Genomic DNA, 17,069 nt, shown 5'->3' on the forward strand with positions numbered 1-17,069 from the left:
AAGAAGGCAGCCCTTTTTATGTTTTAATGACCTTTGATGCTCATTTAGACATGCAGTCTTCTGCACTAATACACTAGCAACAGTAATCAAAACATTTTTCAACCCTGTATTTTCTGTGGTGGAGAGGGGGATAGTTGAGCAAAATTGTGTGCTCAGCAGAAGGAAAAAAAAATCTCATTTGAAGGTGCTCAGTAACACAGGTGGCAAAAACAGCAAATGCTGTTAAGAACAGTCTGGAGATTATTAAAGAGGTTCAATTTGCCACCCGGTTTCCACAGTTCACTTGTAAAATGTCCCTGAACATAAACGACTCCCTTGAGGAAATCAATTTTGATGACAGCCAGCAGGTGAACTCACAGTGAGGTGAGAGCGCCCTCCTGAGGTAGATAGGAGCAATGCACTCTTGTTACCCGAACAAAACTAAAGTGGATATTTCTTATAATACACGGTGATAGTGCACGTGTGCTATAAAATATGTATCTGCTAAAAATATAGAAAATAAGCGATTTTTTGTTGTCCTTATAGCGATACATCAGATAAGCTTAATTTAGCTAACCCACAAAAAGAATGGACAGCTAACTCGCCAAGATGGAGACCTCAGTGACGCTAATAGGAACACGAGTCTTGAAACTTGCATTTTTATCTCATTACTATAAAAAAATAAAATATGTATTTTTTATAATGGTGTAGGAAACATCTGGGATGTCTAAGAGTATGTATGGCTTGAGAAAACAGAAATTGTTGAAATAATCGCATCCGGAAACAAAGCCAGCTAACGCTAATTCAAACACATTAACGGCTCTTGAGACGCCATTACAGCCATTAGGCTTCAGCTAGCATAATAGCAAAACACTGATTCTTTTCAAGAACAAAAATAGTACTTTATATTAGTTATGAAACATGCCATGACCTACAAAAAGTATGTTAAAGTAAAAAAATAATATTTATATTTTTAAAATCTTCAATAAATTGTTGCACCAAAGTCAGCCTTTTGGTGCAACAATTAATTTGCTGGCTTTAATTTTAAAACGTCTCATAAACATGTCACATTTCTTCCCTTAAAAACTACCTGGCAAAACCAGGCATTGTGTGAAAATACATTTTTAAAAAAGTAATAAAGACAATGATATAGTAAAACTTTTATTTATTTTTTTCAAGTCAAAAAACAAACAGAACAGAGATACAGAGAATGAGATCATGACTTGATTTTTATACAGTGGCAACTTTAAGTTAAACCTTCCTTTAAACTGGACAGATGAATTCTTTCCTCAGCTTGAGACCCTGCATCGCCTTCAGACGCTCCAGTCACCCAAACGTTCACACACTCACTCATTCATTCAACATGGGAGTCTTGTTGTGGACTGACAAAACAGCACAGTTAAGACAACAGCGTTGGATGCAAACGTAGTGGACAAAATGCAACACTTTGTGGAATTAATGTCCATCGGACCCGCTTTGTGTCTAAGGCCAGAAAACGCCGCTCGTTCAAGCCGAGGCTAAATATGAAGCAGGTTTTTTTTTTTCAACAAAATTAGATTGCATGAAGTTTTTCCGAACCTAAAATATGCATTTTTAGGTCAGCGGGACTCCCAGTCGGAGTCGACGCTAAACCCCCTTCCTCCCCATAATTTCCCCTCATCACAGGTAAAATGCACGGAGGAAAAAGAAATACAAGGAAACACTGATTTTAGAAACTCCAGGATGAAGAGGTAGGGAAACCAGTCATTTCAAAAACAAACAAGGAAGGGTCAAACAACAAACCTCCCAATTTACCAAGCCAGCAAGCTGTGTAAAGATGTAAAAAAGAAGTTCACACTATTGTAGTGGGCTTTTTAAAACAAAGGCTAACAGTGCTGTTTCTTTGGACCATTTCTTGTTAAAAATAAAGTTTGAATATACCAGCTCTGACTTTTGCAGAAAGCAGGACAAAGTGTTTCCCTCTGAAGACTTTAAACTTCCAGGCTATTTTAACTGGAGCGAGAAACTTAAAATGAAAAAGTCAGCTGGCGTTTAAGATCTGTTCCCTGCCTCTTCATCCAGAGCAGATGAACTTCCTGCAAATAGGACTAAAAAGTCACCAAAAGCAAGTGAGAAAAAATTAAACTCTTATTTTTTCTATTCATACTCATACAGAATAGTACTTAACTTCATAAATAAACTGAGTCGAACGCAAGTACACTTCAGCTATTAGAAATAGGACAAAAATTAGCAAAATGTAGGAGGGATTTTTAAAATGTATAGACGTGCACTACTTCTGAAAACAAGGACAAAAGCAGCAAGACCAAAACTATTATCCCTCACCTATTCTGAGCTCCATTTTGTCACAGATTCAAAATCAAAAATCAGATTCATTTTTACAATTTCTTGTGTGGAATCTGAAATTCCCAGTTTCTAGGGAAGATTAGCATCTGGAAAAGTGTATTTTTTTGTCTGCATTTGACGTTCAAGTTTCTAAAATGGTAGACAAAAAGATGCTGGTGGGTAGTTTTGTGACATCTTTCAGTTTTTTGGGGTGTGAAGGATGAAGAAGATGGAGGTGATGGATACATATGCTCATGTAAGTTTAGAGCAAGGACATAAAAGTCCTTTCTCTCCAAACCAGTTCTCTCTTCTGTTTTTTAAAGTGTGCATTTATGCAGATGATACAAATGTGTCCACCTAAACTTTCTTCAAATGCTTAACAAGAAACAGTTTTTGTGATATCATTATGGTTTATGTTTAAATGGTGAATACAATCTTTACTTCTCAGGCTTTTGGCAACATGTACACCATTGACTACACAACCAGCATTTATAGACTGCGAGAAAGAGAGAGAGAGGGACTGGATGCAGGACACCAAAGTTAAAAAGGGACTTAAATGTTCACATCTTCCTCCCCTTTTCATTCCCTCTGGGGGATTATCAGTTTTTCTTCACACCCCATCTTGAAATTAAAGAGTAAAGAAACTACTTCAAAAGGCAACATTTTCACCCCTCATCAGGTAAAGCAGCGCAAGTCTTTCACAAACAGTTTTGAACATCTTGGGGGGGTAAGAAGCAGCTTCCCGGTGGAGGAACCACAGCACCACCTTCTCAGGCCGATTAAAGCTGCTGCTGTCCTTCAGCCTCCCCCCAGCCTCCTCCGCACCTCAGTTGTTTTCCTCGTCACTGTCGTCGGGGCTGATGGCCGGGCTGTAGGTAGGGGAGGTGGGGCTGTAGCCGGGGGAAGTGGGGCTGTAGGTGGAGCCTTTGGGGCTAGTAGGCGAGTACGTCGGAGACGTGGGTGAATACTTGGGCGAAGTTGGGGAGTAAGTGGGAGAGGTGGGAGAGTATTTGGGGCTGGTAGGGGTGTAGGTGGGGGAGGTAGGAGAGTAGGTTGGGGATGTGGGGCTGTATTTTGGAGTTGTTGGGGAGTAGGTAGGGGAGGTGGGGGAGTACTTCGGTGATGTAGGCGAGTACTTCGGCGACGTTGGGGAGTATTTTGGAGAGGTGGGGGTGTACTCCGGAGAGCTGGGGCTGTAAGAGGGGGACGTCGGGGTGTATTTGGGCGAGGTTGGGGAATATGAAGGAGAGCTGGGGCTGTACGACGGCGAGCTGGGTGTGTAAGTGGGCGACTGAGGGGTGTAGCGTGGACTGGAGGGGGAGTAGGATGGAGATGTAGGGGAATAAGAGGGTGAAGTTGGGGAGTAGTTTGGACTGGTTGGTGTGTAGTTGGGAGAGGTTGGGGAGTAAGAGGGCGATGTGGGAGAGTATGAAGGGGAGGTAGGAGAGTAACTGGGGGATGTTGGGGTGTAGTTCGGCGATGTGGGGCTGTAGCTCGGACTGGTTGGAGAGTAGGACGGAGAGGTAGGGGAGTAGGAAGGAGAGGTGGGGGAGTAGGATGGAGAAGTGGGAGAGTAAGAGGGTGAGGTTGGCGAGTAGGAGGGTGAAGTAGGGGAGTAGCTGGGCGATGTCGGGCTGTAGCTCGGCGATGTTGGGCTGTAGCTCGGAGAGGTCGGAGAATATGACGGAGACGTCGGAGAGTACGAGGGAGAAGTGGGGGAGTAGGAGGGAGATGTCGGGGAGTAAGACGGAGACGTTGGAGAGTAGGAGGGAGACGTTGGGGAGTAACTGGGTGAAGTGGGGGAGTACGATGGAGACGTGGGGCTGTAGTTGGGGCTGGTGGGGGAATAAGAGGGAGAGGTGGGGGAGTAGGAAGGCGACGTTGGGGAGTAGCCTGGGCTCTGAGGGGTGTAGCCCCCCGGAGAGCGAGGCTCGTAGGCAGGAGAGGTGGGAGAGTAGTTTGGTGACATGGCTCCACCTGAAGAAGAAAATTCAAAAACCAATCATTTAGGGTTCAATCACAACAGCTCTGCATAATTCAAACTCCAATTCGTTAGCCTAGAATCTCTGGTTTGTTTACGTCAGTTCTACAAAGACGTAGAACTGACGTAGAACTGAACTCTGGTATGCACAATAATGATAAACTTGTGATAGTTTAAGCGGCCATGCATTTTATGACTTCAAACTCTATAGCAACACTTTCCTTAACAAATGGCGAAAGAGTAGAGAGGCTGTTATATTAGATGTAATATAACAGGGGTTGGTAGAAAACCTTTATATTTCTAAGGACATCTTTTGAAGCTGTAACAATAGGGAAAGATTTTAAGAGCACATTTTCTGATGCATCTAACCTGGAGATGGGATGTATGGACTGACTGGTCCAGGAGACCCTGGTGATCCCGGTGTGGGAGACCAGGCTGGGGAGTAACCTGGAGAGAAGCCGCTCGCATCCGATGCTGCGCTGGGAGAGAAACCTGCTGCTCCAGGGGTCATGCCGCTTCCTAAGTGACCAAATAAAGAATCAGTGAATGAATAGAAAAAGATGAGAGGGCCAAAGCAATGACTGTATTTGAACCTACCAACACTGGGGGACCATGCTCCGTAGGCGGGGGTGGCTCCGGTGTTCCAGGGTGTCATGGCAGGAGACATACCGCTCATGGGGCTCGGCACCGAGCCAAAGAACATTCCAGTGGCTGCAAACAAAGACGTAGAACGTATCAACATATGTGCTATTCCAAAACATCTACACCTAAAATCAAGAACATTTCCTCCACTTACGCCCTGCCACGCTGATGCCGGGAATGTTTGTCGGGATCTCCATGCCGTACTTGCACTTCTCAGCATCTAGCAGCAGGTCAAAGCAGCCGGTCCCTGCTGGGGCGAGCTGGCCGAGCATGATGTTCTCCGACACGCCCTTCATCGGGTCGCACTCTCCGTGAGAGGATGCCTCCATCAGGACATCCACCTGCAGTGGAAAAGGAAACAAGATTTGTTAAGAATTACAAACAAATAAAGTGAGGATTGATCCTTTTGAGTTAAATTAAAATCCTTGTACCGTCTCCTCAAAGGAACACTTCATGAGAGGTCCGGTGTCTTGACGGTTGATGCCGTGACGCGTGATGGCCATCAGATGACCGCGGCAGGTCATAGTGTCACAAAGCAGAGCCAAGTGGCGGTAGTTGACGTAGGAGCCATCAAAGGAGATGACGTGGTACAACTCTCTCTCCAGAGCTTTTCGGACAGCTTCGATACCCAAAACCTTTTCAACAAGCAATTCTCAGTCACAATCTCAATGAAATGAATCTTCAGGTCATGATGAAAGAAGGGCAAATGTTTTGTACCGTGAAGATCTCCACGATGTCGTTGGAGGTGGTCCTGACAGGATCCACGTCCTTCTCACTGAGCACCCTCATGAGGCTCACACCGTCCGTCTCAAGGATCCACTCCTGCAGGGCCTTGAACTCTCCATCCTCTGTGATGATGATCTTCTTCTTGTTATCGGTCTGAGGCAGATGCATGTACACCTGAAAGAGATGAGCAAAAACACATTTGTAGAGTTTTAGTAAAGAAACAAAACTAAAGGGATAAAAAGAAGAAACCCCGATTAATTCACCTTGCTGATCTGCTCGATGCCCTGCAGAGTCATGTCCGTCAGCATATTGGACTCGATGCACCTCAGAAACACATCGTCGTCCATTTTGTCCACAACCTCCTCGTCCTGGTCAAGCACAGCAGATTCTTACAATATGAACCAACACTGGATTCTCTCAGTTTCATTGTTAACCAAAGGTCACCTCTTGAAATTTGTTCTCGTCGCTATTCATGATTCGAATTCGCAGCACCAGTTTTTCAGCGTTGTCATCGTTGAAGATGCAGTTAAGGTCGTCACCGAAACCTAAAATGAGAAAAGCGCAATGTAACCGCATGGGGACGTGGGGCTCATTTCTTCATAAAACGTTGAATGAAGCGTTACTCAACCCACCTGCATTGATCTTCTCTGCGATCTGCTCCATGGTCAGTTTGCGGTCAGTCATGTGCTTGCGGTCGAGCTCGATGCGCAGCAGCCACGGGGAAATGCGAGTCACATCAAAGTCCGGCATCTCGTAGTAGACGTTCACCCACTCCTGATCCTCGGCCACCACTGTGTTCTGAGGGTTGGGGTCGTAGTAGATGGCGGTGTTGGCAGTCACCTGGAAGACAACGCTCAGTTCAAACCCAGTTTCTAAACACTATCAGATAAAAAAATTGCTCAGGATATCTTACCTTCCTGAGCGTTGTATGCTCCAGTCGACACAGGATGTCCTTAGCTCTCTCCGCGTCACGTGCCGCCTGACCCAGCAGGAAGACGGTCAGTGACGGCGTCTTGGGCCTCTTCGAGATGTTGATCAACTCTTTGAGACGAGGCACACCGAGCGTGACGTTCTTGGCTGACACACCGGCGTAGTGGAAAGTGTTCAGGGTCATCTGAGTGGCCGGCTCTCCCAGCGACTGGGCAGCGAGAGCGCCGACCATTTCACCAGGATGGGCCTGGAGGAGAAGAACAGGAAGAATCGTTTTATGCTTTCAGATGAAAATGAAAGCTCACACAGCTCCCAACCACATCTGCTGAACTCACAATGGATTGGTTGAACTTGGTCTCTATCTCTCCCAGCAGCCAGTCGTAAGCCTCGGTGGACAGGCGGAACTCCTCCGTCATGCGTTTGGAGCAGAGCGTCGATCGCAGGTGGATGTTGAAGAGCAGAGTGGCGTTTTCCTGGGCCTGCCTGCTCAGAGGATCGTCGCCATTGACAATAATCAGCTTCTTACTGAGCTCCTGAACGCCTGAGGAGGATTAAAAAAAACACATGGGTTGAACTTTACAACAAAAACTATCTGTTAAACCGCTAACATTACGGCTTGGGGTGTCCTTTTAAGCAGCTCTACACAACATTTGACATCAACTTGTAATTATTTTACGTGACTTAGCAATTCTCAAGTTTAAAGAGATTTAGGGTTTTTCATTTTTCATCTTTACCCTCAACCACTCGCAGGGGATTTAGGTCTGTTGGGGTTCGAGTGTTGATTCGGAAAATCTTCTGCGCGTTCCAGATCATTCTGGCCAGGTTGCACGGCAATACCACCTACAGGCAAAAAGACATATTGCAGTTCATCCGATTATACATCATGTCTAGAAGCTTTTAAAGATTATAGAGATTCATCATAGTTCTAAGGTTTATTCCAAATCTTGAAAATGTCAAGAACACACGTTTAAAGTCTGAGAACAGGATTTAAAAGCATGCAACATTTACTGAGATCTGACCACAAAACTATTTAAATCTGATCTCATTAAATAGATCAATGCAAATAAAACTGATTTAAAGGGCTCAAGATTCCTGCTTCTGCTTTTACCTGCAATGCCTGATTGAAAACTTTATTATTACCATTCTGAACACATTTTTACATTTAGGAATGTTTCTTTAGCTTGTCGACTGTTCATTGTGTGTACTGCTGTAACTGTTGCTGATTTAGTCGGAAGTCAGAACAGATTTTAAGAATCCTTTTTGATTAAAAAATGTTTTGCTCTCCTGTTGTGGACCATATGATCACACACCTTACTGTCACCAGTGGGGAAAATCGCCCGCAGGATCTCCCTGTCCTCCCTCATCTTCTCAAACTCCTTCTCCAAGACGCTCTGCACGTGTGCATTAGTCAGCACGTCCTTCACCACGTCTTCCTGCAGCACCCTTCTCAACGCGCGCTCGTTGGTGCAGTCAAACCGAAACCTGGAGGGATTACAAAGCAGGCGGGTGAATTCCTGATTCGGTCCAGTCAAAGGAAACCGAGTTGGTTCAGGAGTTTTTGCATGCGTACTTCTTTTCGAACGCCTTGTGGGAGGGCTTCAACGTCGCCAGGTTTTGGAACTCGACGTTCTCTCCCGCCAGGCCGTCCTCGCCATAACGCAGCTGAACCACCTGGTTGATGGAGTTTCGCACCGTGGCGTCGTACTTCACCATCACAGACTCCATGGATTTGATCAGCCGACGCTGAATGTAACCTGGAAGTAAAGTGAGAAGATCTCTTTTAGCTGACAAATTGAAAAATCTGCAGCTACTTTTTAAATGGCTGAAACAATGAATCGACTATTGAAGTAATTGTCAACAATGTTGTAATCAGTTGATCATTAACTGGATTATACACTCAAAAAACATTCATTTGCTGAAAAAACATATTTAGAGCAGTAATGAAGCCAAAACTCTACAATAAATATAGAAATTTGCATTTAAGATAAGGACCTCTTCAAAAAACTCCTCAAGTGGCAAAAGTTTTAGTAGGCATTATTTTATCCTGGATCCTTGCAAATAATTAAATGTTCACTCAATAAATTTTTCTTTGGTTAAGTTTTAGGAAATAAAATGTTTATTTTCTTATTTAAGAAAAGTATTTGAGTCATTTCTAAAATGGTATAAAAAAGACTTTTAGAAGTAAAATGAAAAATCTGCAGAATGTGGTGATTTTTTAAAAATAAAATTAAGAATTGCTAGCTGCAGCCCTCATGTTTTAGCCATGTTGCTGCTGCGAGCACCAACCCGTCTCAGCGGTCTTGACAGCCGTGTCGATCAGACCCTCTCTGCCTCCCATGGCGTGGAAGAAGAACTCGGTTGGCGTCAGCCCAGCCAGGTAGGAGTTCTCCACGAAGCCTCTGCTCTCAGGGCCGTAGTCATCCTTGATGAAGTGAGGCAGCGTGCGGTGCTTGAACCCGAAGGGGATTCGCTTACCCTCCACGTTCTGCTGGCCCACCACGGCGATAACCTGCAGGAGAAACGGGATTACGCTCGGCTCAAAACTGGAACGGTATTCTCTGGTAACGGTCGGGCCGAGGCGTCACCTGTGAGATGTTGATCTTTGAGCCCTTGGATCCTGCCACCACCATGGACTTGAAGTTGTTGTACTCGGACAGCGACTTCTGAGCAGAGGATCCCGTTTTGTCACGAGCGTCGTTCAGGATACGGTTCACCTGGTTCTCGAAGGTTTGCCTCAAGGTGTTACCGGGTGTCGGTTCCAGCTCGTTGTTGTGAGCTTTTTCAATAACCTGGCAGATGAAAAGGAGGGAAATTAAATTCTGCTATGCCACATGTCTAATGACTCTTGCTCAAAAAGTCCCTTCTAAATGGTTAATAAATCGTTTTTCTGTGTGTTGAAAACATATCTAAGCGTTTCCCCTCACTTCTATCACATCCTGTTTGGCCTTCTTGATGGTGTTCTGGATGTCGAGGTACGTCTTGGCATCAGCAATGGAGTCTCCAATACCAATGGAATGACCTGTTGTTGTCACAAAGACATTGGTGTGAAGAAAAGTTCCGTTCAACTCAAAATTAGACACTGGCTGCGTTTCCATTACAAATGTGCAAAAAACCTTTTCCAAGTTCTGTAAATGTTGAAAAAACACAATTTCACAATTGTGGTGTTTCCATTAAATAAGAAATGCAAATACTATCACATGTAATTTTAACTTTATGATCAATAGTAACACAGCTATTTTAGTTTAAAGTGTCAAAATTCAAAACTTTGCAAACAAAGTTGGCAGAATTCTGCCAGTCTTTGGTGCATTTCTTTTCTTAAATTCCCAGTGAATATTTTTATGGGCAGATGGACAAAAGGACATATGGCAGGACAGACGAAGAAGATGGATTGAAGAACAGATAAGCAAACAAATATATGGAATGACAGACAAAAGTTTGTCAGGATTAAAGCATAGATTAAAAACTGGACAGAACAGACGAAACATTTGATGAACAGAAAGCAACGGTTTGAATGACAAATGGATGGAGGAATGAAAGGAAGGGATGGACTGATACTGGCAACAACACTAGACAGGATAAGAAAATATAAATGTTTTTTAAACCTGAACTGGAGTCTTAAATGAAATACGTTTCAAGGCAGTGGAGGAACCGTGCAGCAGCGTTCACTGTGGCTGCGTCTCTTACCCTCGATGAGCAGCCAGTTGTTGACCACCGTCTGAATGTTGGAGTAGAAGAGCCTGGTGATGTCGTGGCCCATCTCCAGGTAGGAGATGTGGACAAGGGAGCCAGCCGAGGTCCCCAGAGACTTCTTACACAGGATGCCCATGATCAACTCCCCGTTCTCCACTATGACCTGTTTGAAAAGTCACTCTTGGATTAAGCACTCCGAGGCTGGTTCTTTTGCTTAAATCGGTAAATAAAAATGTCTGCCCCGTACCTTGGTGTCACCAGGAGAGATGTGTTTGTAGGGGCCGCTGTCTTCGTCGTCGGGGTGCGTGCTGTGGGTGCGGATCACGTTGATGTGTCCTGGAATGATGAGGCTGAAGATCTGCTTCCCCGTCCACAGCGGGCGGGGTTTGAGAATAGCCGGCTGAGGCATCTTCCCGTCCCAGGTGGACAGGAACATCAGGAGGTTCATCACTTCACCCTGATAGAGAAGAGAAAACCTGCAATGAGCGCCAGCTATTTCAACCATGCATCTGTTCGGAGGTCCAGCACCGATCCACGCACCCTCTCCAAGAACACGTCTCTCTTAGTGAACTTGCGAACGGCTGTGAGGGTGTCCTGCACGATACCCATGACGGGCCGGTTGGACTGGGGCGTGACGATCATCCGCGGCACCATGGCCAGCTCCTGAATCTCCGCCCTCGTCTCCAGCGACTGAGGGAGGTGGAGGTTCATCTCGTCCCCGTCGAAGTCAGCATTGTAAGGGGTGGTGACACTGCAGAGGTGAACAACAGACATGAGCGAGGGCAAAGACGACGCAGGAATCGCAAAGCTGAGCCACGGGAAACCAAAACTTTGATCGAAAATATCTATCATCATAAATAATATTTGTAAAAACTACAAAAATTCAATGTTGACATTTTTATCTGCTCCCAATTTTCTTCTAAGTGATCAACATTAGAGTCGCCTGCAAAATTTGACTAATTTCTGTCGCCTGTACCATCAGTTGCAGCAATGTTTCAGAGACACTTTTTTGATCCATTCCATTGTTTTTGTGCAAATGCAGAATCATATGTGACTCAAGGTGATATCAGGGACAACAGAAACCCTGACTGGGAAATTGCTCCTTCGTGTAAGAGCTGTTCAGATTTTATCTTTGTTGATACCTGAGGTTGAGTCGGAACGTCGACCAGGGCAGGATCCGAACTCTGTGCCCCATCATGGACATTTTATGTAGTGTGGGCTGTCGGTTGAAGATGATGATGTCACCGTCGCACATGTGCCTTTCCACCTAAAACGATAAAGACAAATTACAGTTAGAAATCTAATTTATTGAGTTACATGTTGCTTATGAACAGATGTGCACAGAGAAATGCGACTATTGTGAGCAGATTTTAAGATTGATCTGCAGTGATTGTGTATCATCCGAGTTGGAAACCTAAAAATCTGTTGTTGTTTTTTGGGTTTTTTTAATCAGTGAACGCGGCTACAGAACTGTAAAAAAAGACTCCACACAGGAACTCCTTACTGAGGAAAGAAAACTTAAAGGGAACTATTTTCAGAAGCACAAAAAGGTGTTCGACAACAAGTTCACGATTTCAAATAAATTTTTAAGTCTTTTCACATCTCTATAGGGCTGGGTGATATCACTTAAAAATATATAATCCCAGACTTTTTAAAACCAAATCTGATTTTAATTTATGTTTTTTTCTCACTTTCTTCTCCTCAAAAAGACATTACAAGTATTTTTATCAAGTGGCCGTCATTTAAATCATCTTTTCTGAGAGTTCACCTCAGTTCAAAGTAAAAGAAATAAGCAAAAAGTCTGCAAAACATGCTTGTCAGACAAGATGGTGGGCTTTGAGTGGGCTGACATCACATTGATCTAGTAAAACACAAGGAGTGCGTTGGAGAAAAACAAAAATCCCAATTTTCCAAGAATTTATCATCCAGCTCTACATTGCCCTTTAAGACAAATCAGAATTGATTGAAGTTGGAATTAGCAGGTAAAAGCTTCCCAAAATCAAAAAGATGGATAAAAGATAGATCCCAATGGAGAATCTGAACAAATATATGACCATTGTGTTGGTCTTGCCTTGTAGCCGATTTGCAGATGAAGGTCACTTGGTTTAGGGTGGAATCGCAGGTCGATTCTATCTCCGTTGTCTCGGATAATGTACTTTGCTCCAGGGTACTGGCTGTTGCCTCTCCGGACCAACTCTTGCAATCTAGCAAAGGCAATCGGAGTGAAATTAGCTGGAGTTACCCGCAAAGTTATAATGATGCAGGACAAACTCGGGAGCCTCTCGGCTGTACCTGTCAATATTAAAGGGTGTGACAATCTCGGGGAACGTCATGTTGGCCGCGATGGACCGTGGCACGCCCACTTGGTCGATCTGCAGGTTGGGATCAGGAGTGATGACGGTTCGGGCCGAGAAGTCCACGCGTTTGCCCATCAGATTACCCCTCACTCGCCCCTCTTTTCCCTTTAGACGCTGCTTTATGGATTTGAGAGGGCGGCCAGATTTTTGCATTGCCTGAAAGAACAAAAAAGTTTTTTTTTTTTTTTTTTTTTTAAGAAAAACAGTAAAAACATGATGATTGACTTCATACTAGCTTAGCTAAAATCCATCTGGATGCGTATGTATACAAACCCTCGGCAGGCCTGGTAATTCGTTGTCGACCATCGTGGCCACGTGAAACTGAAGGAGCTTCACATCCTCTGCGATGACGTGAGCAGCTGCACCACTTTGCTCGTTTCTTCTCAGCTGGTTGTTGATCTTCACGATGTCCGCCAGCTTGTGGGTCAAATCGTCCTTTGAAAAAGATTTTTTTTTATTTGTTAGAAAATTTTAGCAAGATGTGGGATCACAGAAACACAGAAGAATGATTTTAGCTCACCTGGTTGCGAGCTGAGCCCTGCATGACCACGGCGGGCCTCACGGCCAGCGGAGGCACAGGCAGCACGGTCACAATCATCCATTCTGGACGGGCGAACTTGGGGTCCATGCCCAAGATGATGTCTTCTTCGTCCGAGATGCGCTTAAAGATCTCGTGCACGCGTTCGGGACTCAGCAGGATTTTCTTCTCCTGGGAATCCTCGTTGACGTGCTTCCACTCGGCGTACAGCTCCAAGCCCGAGCGTCGGATGCGTGGCTGGTAGCGCCCGCAGCCGCCGTGACCCTGAGAGAAATCCAACAGGTGAGTGGCAGGGATCCAGGCTGAGAACAGCTGGGAAAGGTAAACATAGACTCATAGTAAATACCTTCTCCTTGGTAATGTCCTCCTCCGTCTCCTGTGGCTCCATTCCAAATTTGTTGTCCATCTCTTCCCCTCCCTCACATATGTTTTTACCTTTGCACAACTCGTAGACATGGGTCAGACGCTTCCTTGGCTGGCCCTTGGATTTCGCAAGGATTTCTTTGATCTTTGGGTTGTTCTAGAAGGAAAAGCAAAAACACAACTTAAAACGACAAAATCTAACGTGAAAACATAGACATAAAAGATCAGGATTGTAATAGGGTGACAAAAAAAAGACAAAACAACACTGGATTTATGAGAATTTTTAATGAGTTTTATGAGCTATAAAACTCAATTGAAAACAAAGTAGTTAGTATTAGCCTGCCATTCCCACATGTGGTGAGTCAGACAGTCTTTTAGAAACAAATGCTGAATTTATTTATTTATTTTGTAAAATTAGATAAAATAATATAATAGAGAAACAACAAAAATAAATATATATTGGTATAAAAGATCCTATTGTAGACCATGTGTTACTAATAAAATGCAGTGTCTATTTTACAGAACTACTATTTTGTTGCTATTATTTCAGCACGCTTTTTGCTTTACAAAAAAAAATTTGTCATTCAAATGTGTGAAGTTTTACACTGTTTAATTGTTAAAACTCTGAATTGCATCTATACAAATAAACTCATTTGAATTAGAATTTCTTTCTAAGGTTAAATAATTTGTCTGTCTCACAAAAGATAAAGTGTAATGAGAACAAAACTTTTTGCTGCTCATACCTCATCCCTGAGGTATGAGCAGCTTAGTGAAGGCAGAGTGTTTCTGGGCATCTGCAACTTTTACCTCACTGGTATAATGTAATAGTGTCTGGATGAACACCACGTTTAGTGTCATTTACTTCCTTCATTCTTGAGTGTAAACAAAGACACTTTACTTGTTGAAGAGTGGATCGAGTGTTGCAAAACCAAATAAGTTTTGCAATACAGTCATAAATGTACTGTGCCAATACTTTTGCTTATAAGCTTCAAGCATATTTAATAAAGGACAGTGGATGTTGTGAGCCATAGCATTCCTCTAGAAATTAGATTTGAACCACTAAACATTACATTTAAATGCAAAATATTGGCTTATAATTAATAGTTACAGTGATAAAATGTAAGTACTTACAGAATCCACCAACAGTTTTGAGCAAAAGAAGCAGACGCATCGAAGAATCTTCATTATCTTTGATATGAAGCCGACGTGGAAAACCGGCTTCGCCAGCTCTATGTGTCCGAAGTGGCCCGGACATTCAGTCATGTTGCCTGAAAGATCAAATGTATTGTAAGCAAGAGGTTCGCAACCTCAGTTCGGGACAGAGATGTCTGGCTGTGTTGCATGAAATTCAGAAGTGTCAACACTTTACCTGCACATGTCTGACATCTCCCACTGCGTTCTATGACCCCTTGTCTTGGATCCATAAGGCCACCAAGCTTAGGACGTCCTCCTTCTGTGGTTTCGGGGTATTTGATACCCCCTTCAGTAACCGACATCCGTTTCTGAAGAAGACAACACATGGTAAAAGATAGAGTAACCACAATCATGTTTTCATAAATACCAAAACACTGAAGCATTTAAAAATAACTATCACTATAAAAATTATAGTTACTTTATAAAAGATCTACAACTTCTTCAGAAGATTTAATTTCCAAAACGGAAAATGTAAACACTGCATATAAAGTAGAACAATTGAACAAAACTTTCTACCATATAAAAACGCACAACAGCATATAAAACTAACAGCAAAATACATAAAATGTGTGTTTTATAAGGTTTTTTATTTTTATTTACAATGCTAGATAACAGATCGTAAAGTACACGGCGAAGTCGTAAAAATTTTTTAAAAGCAACATATCAACTCCCAAAAATTATTTACGATGGCCCTACAGACAACATCGAACGTTTTAAAAGGGGGTTTAATTCATGGATCGTTTCAAAGTGTTGTGCTTTAAGGGTTTTGTTAAGTTCCTGCAACATGCTAGTTAGCTCAAGCTCCAGCCTAACACAGTTAGCTAGGCTAGGCTAACAGCAAGACTTTCCAGTTGCAAACAGAACCATGTCTTTGACGAAAGTGTTAACTACTTCGTTAACCGATAAAACTGCATAATTTAATGTGTCAACTATTAAATAGTTAATTAATAGGAAAATAAATCCCACCCCAAAACAGAAAACCTACAAGTTCATCTGGGCTGATGACGCCGAACTGAACTCTCTTGATCGTGCGCAATGGGCATGCGCTGTCACCGGAGGGCGGTCCGTGCATCCTGTCTATTCAAAGAGACGCGTCCTTCCTCGGCACGCCGCTTTGTGAGCAGGAACAGCCTGTAAATTGTCACTTCGACTCCGGCCAGGCCGCCAACGGTGACCGGAAAGTCTCCGAAGGCAATATTCCAGGTGCCTTTGTTGTCGGCTGCCTTTGGAGCTGAGTAATTTACGTTCAGTTCCTGCCTACACAGACCAACTACTGCTCCCTCCCCTTTTCCGATCTACTAACTTGAGCGCTCTAAGCGCTTCTGAACGTTGAGCAGCCCAACGCGTGCTTATATAGACGGAGAGGATACTACGGGGTTCCCCACTCAAAAACACAAGGACTGTTTGCTGAGAAGGTGGGACAAGCAACTCCGTAGTAACACGCTCATTGGCTTTTGAAAGTAGCTTTATGAATAATTTATGAGATTCTACGCACAGCCAATCAGGGTATACGTTAATTTCACCAGCAAATCATAGTTGAAGGCGGGTACATATAGTGTGGGAGCTCATTTTTATTGGCTTTCTTGAAAGAGAAAGGGCGGTGCATATTGTGCTTTGCATGAACTCTATAAATATTTAGTAGACCCTCTCTGGATTGGTTGGTTTTCTTATTAATATTTAGCTTTGGGAAAGGGAACCCCAATGACAATAAAGACATGTATCTATGTGAAATAATTCAGTCAAAATCCACCCCCTTTCCGATATTTGCCGAGGATTGCCGATTGAACTTTCTTCCCTCTGAGCAAAACTAAAAAAAATCTCTGTTCTCTCGTTCGTCTCGCTCTGGATCAGCCTGGGCTCTAAGAAAAGAGGCTCAGAGCTAAAGGCCTAGTAATGTATTTAAGAAAACTAGAGCAGATTGTTAAAAAACATAACAATTTTAATCTTAAAATATTGCACAGCGGACCGTTTTTGGAGTTACTTTCGGTGCCTGTTAAGTTTTGCCTTTTTCTTTCAGTACATTTTTGGATCTTTGGGACTTGATCGCAAGCATCGGACTTGACTGCGACGGATAGCCGTGCGGAGGTGGGGGAGTTTCGGCGTGGCGCTTAGGAAACCCTGGGGGAAGCCTGAGCTCTTCATTTAAGGCTTATTTTTTGACATAACTGGATCATTTTCACAAATTGGTGTTATGAACTTGATCTATTTCAGATTTTGTTAGTGACTTATTGATGGGTTTCTTATATTTTTACATAAATGGACCGCATTCTTTTAGGCCACGGCTCAAGGTACATCAGAAAAGCTATGGTTTTTGGCGCTTGTGTTACTTAAAATGACGGTTCGTGTC

At 43.5% G+C, this 17,069-nt stretch overlaps 1 protein-coding gene across 1 annotated transcript; it reads right to left on the reverse strand.

The window, feature by feature from the left end:
* Positions 1–1,127: 1,127 nt before the first annotated feature.
* On the reverse strand, positions 1,128–16,029 carry polr2a (RNA polymerase II subunit A). The gene is made up of 29 exons (XM_055024421.1): positions 15,708–16,029; positions 14,898–15,030; positions 14,660–14,796; positions 13,512–13,685; positions 13,148–13,429; positions 12,901–13,062; positions 12,563–12,783; positions 12,342–12,474; positions 11,413–11,537; positions 10,811–11,021; positions 10,518–10,727; positions 10,265–10,433; positions 9,505–9,599; positions 9,166–9,369; positions 8,867–9,089; positions 8,151–8,334; positions 7,891–8,062; positions 7,315–7,420; positions 6,916–7,121; positions 6,564–6,827; positions 6,283–6,490; positions 6,095–6,195; positions 5,914–6,018; positions 5,642–5,824; positions 5,356–5,559; positions 5,079–5,265; positions 4,880–4,993; positions 4,652–4,801; positions 1,128–4,278 (listed from the first exon to the last, which is right to left on the reverse strand). The coding sequence occupies exons 1-29, from the start codon at positions 15,792–15,794 to the stop codon at positions 3,128–3,130; spliced, it is 5,901 nt and encodes a 1,966-aa protein (XP_054880396.1). The 5' UTR covers positions 15,795–16,029; the 3' UTR covers positions 1,128–3,127.
* Positions 16,030–17,069: the final 1,040 nt, after the last annotated feature.

The sequence above is a fragment of the Poeciliopsis prolifica genome, unplaced genomic scaffold (assembly GCF_027474105.1).
Source record: "Poeciliopsis prolifica strain line A6 unplaced genomic scaffold, Auburn_PproV2 SCAFFOLD120, whole genome shotgun sequence".
Lineage (NCBI taxonomy): Eukaryota > Metazoa > Chordata > Actinopteri > Cyprinodontiformes > Poeciliidae > Poeciliopsis > Poeciliopsis prolifica.

Excerpts from the sequence above, each read along its gene's own strand:
- polr2a (XM_055024421.1), bottom strand. The coding sequence starts at position 15,794 with ATGCACGGACCGCCCTCCGGTGACAGCGCATGCCCATTGCGCACGATC. Across the intron at positions 10,434-10,517 it reads TCTCTCCTGGTGACACCAAG|GTCATAGTGGAGAACGGGGA; the intron begins GTACGGGGCAGA and ends CTTTTCAAACAG. Across the intron at positions 7,421-7,890 it reads TCCCCACTGGTGACAGTAAG|GTGGTATTGCCGTGCAACCT; the intron begins GTGTGTGATCAT and ends TTTTGCCTGTAG.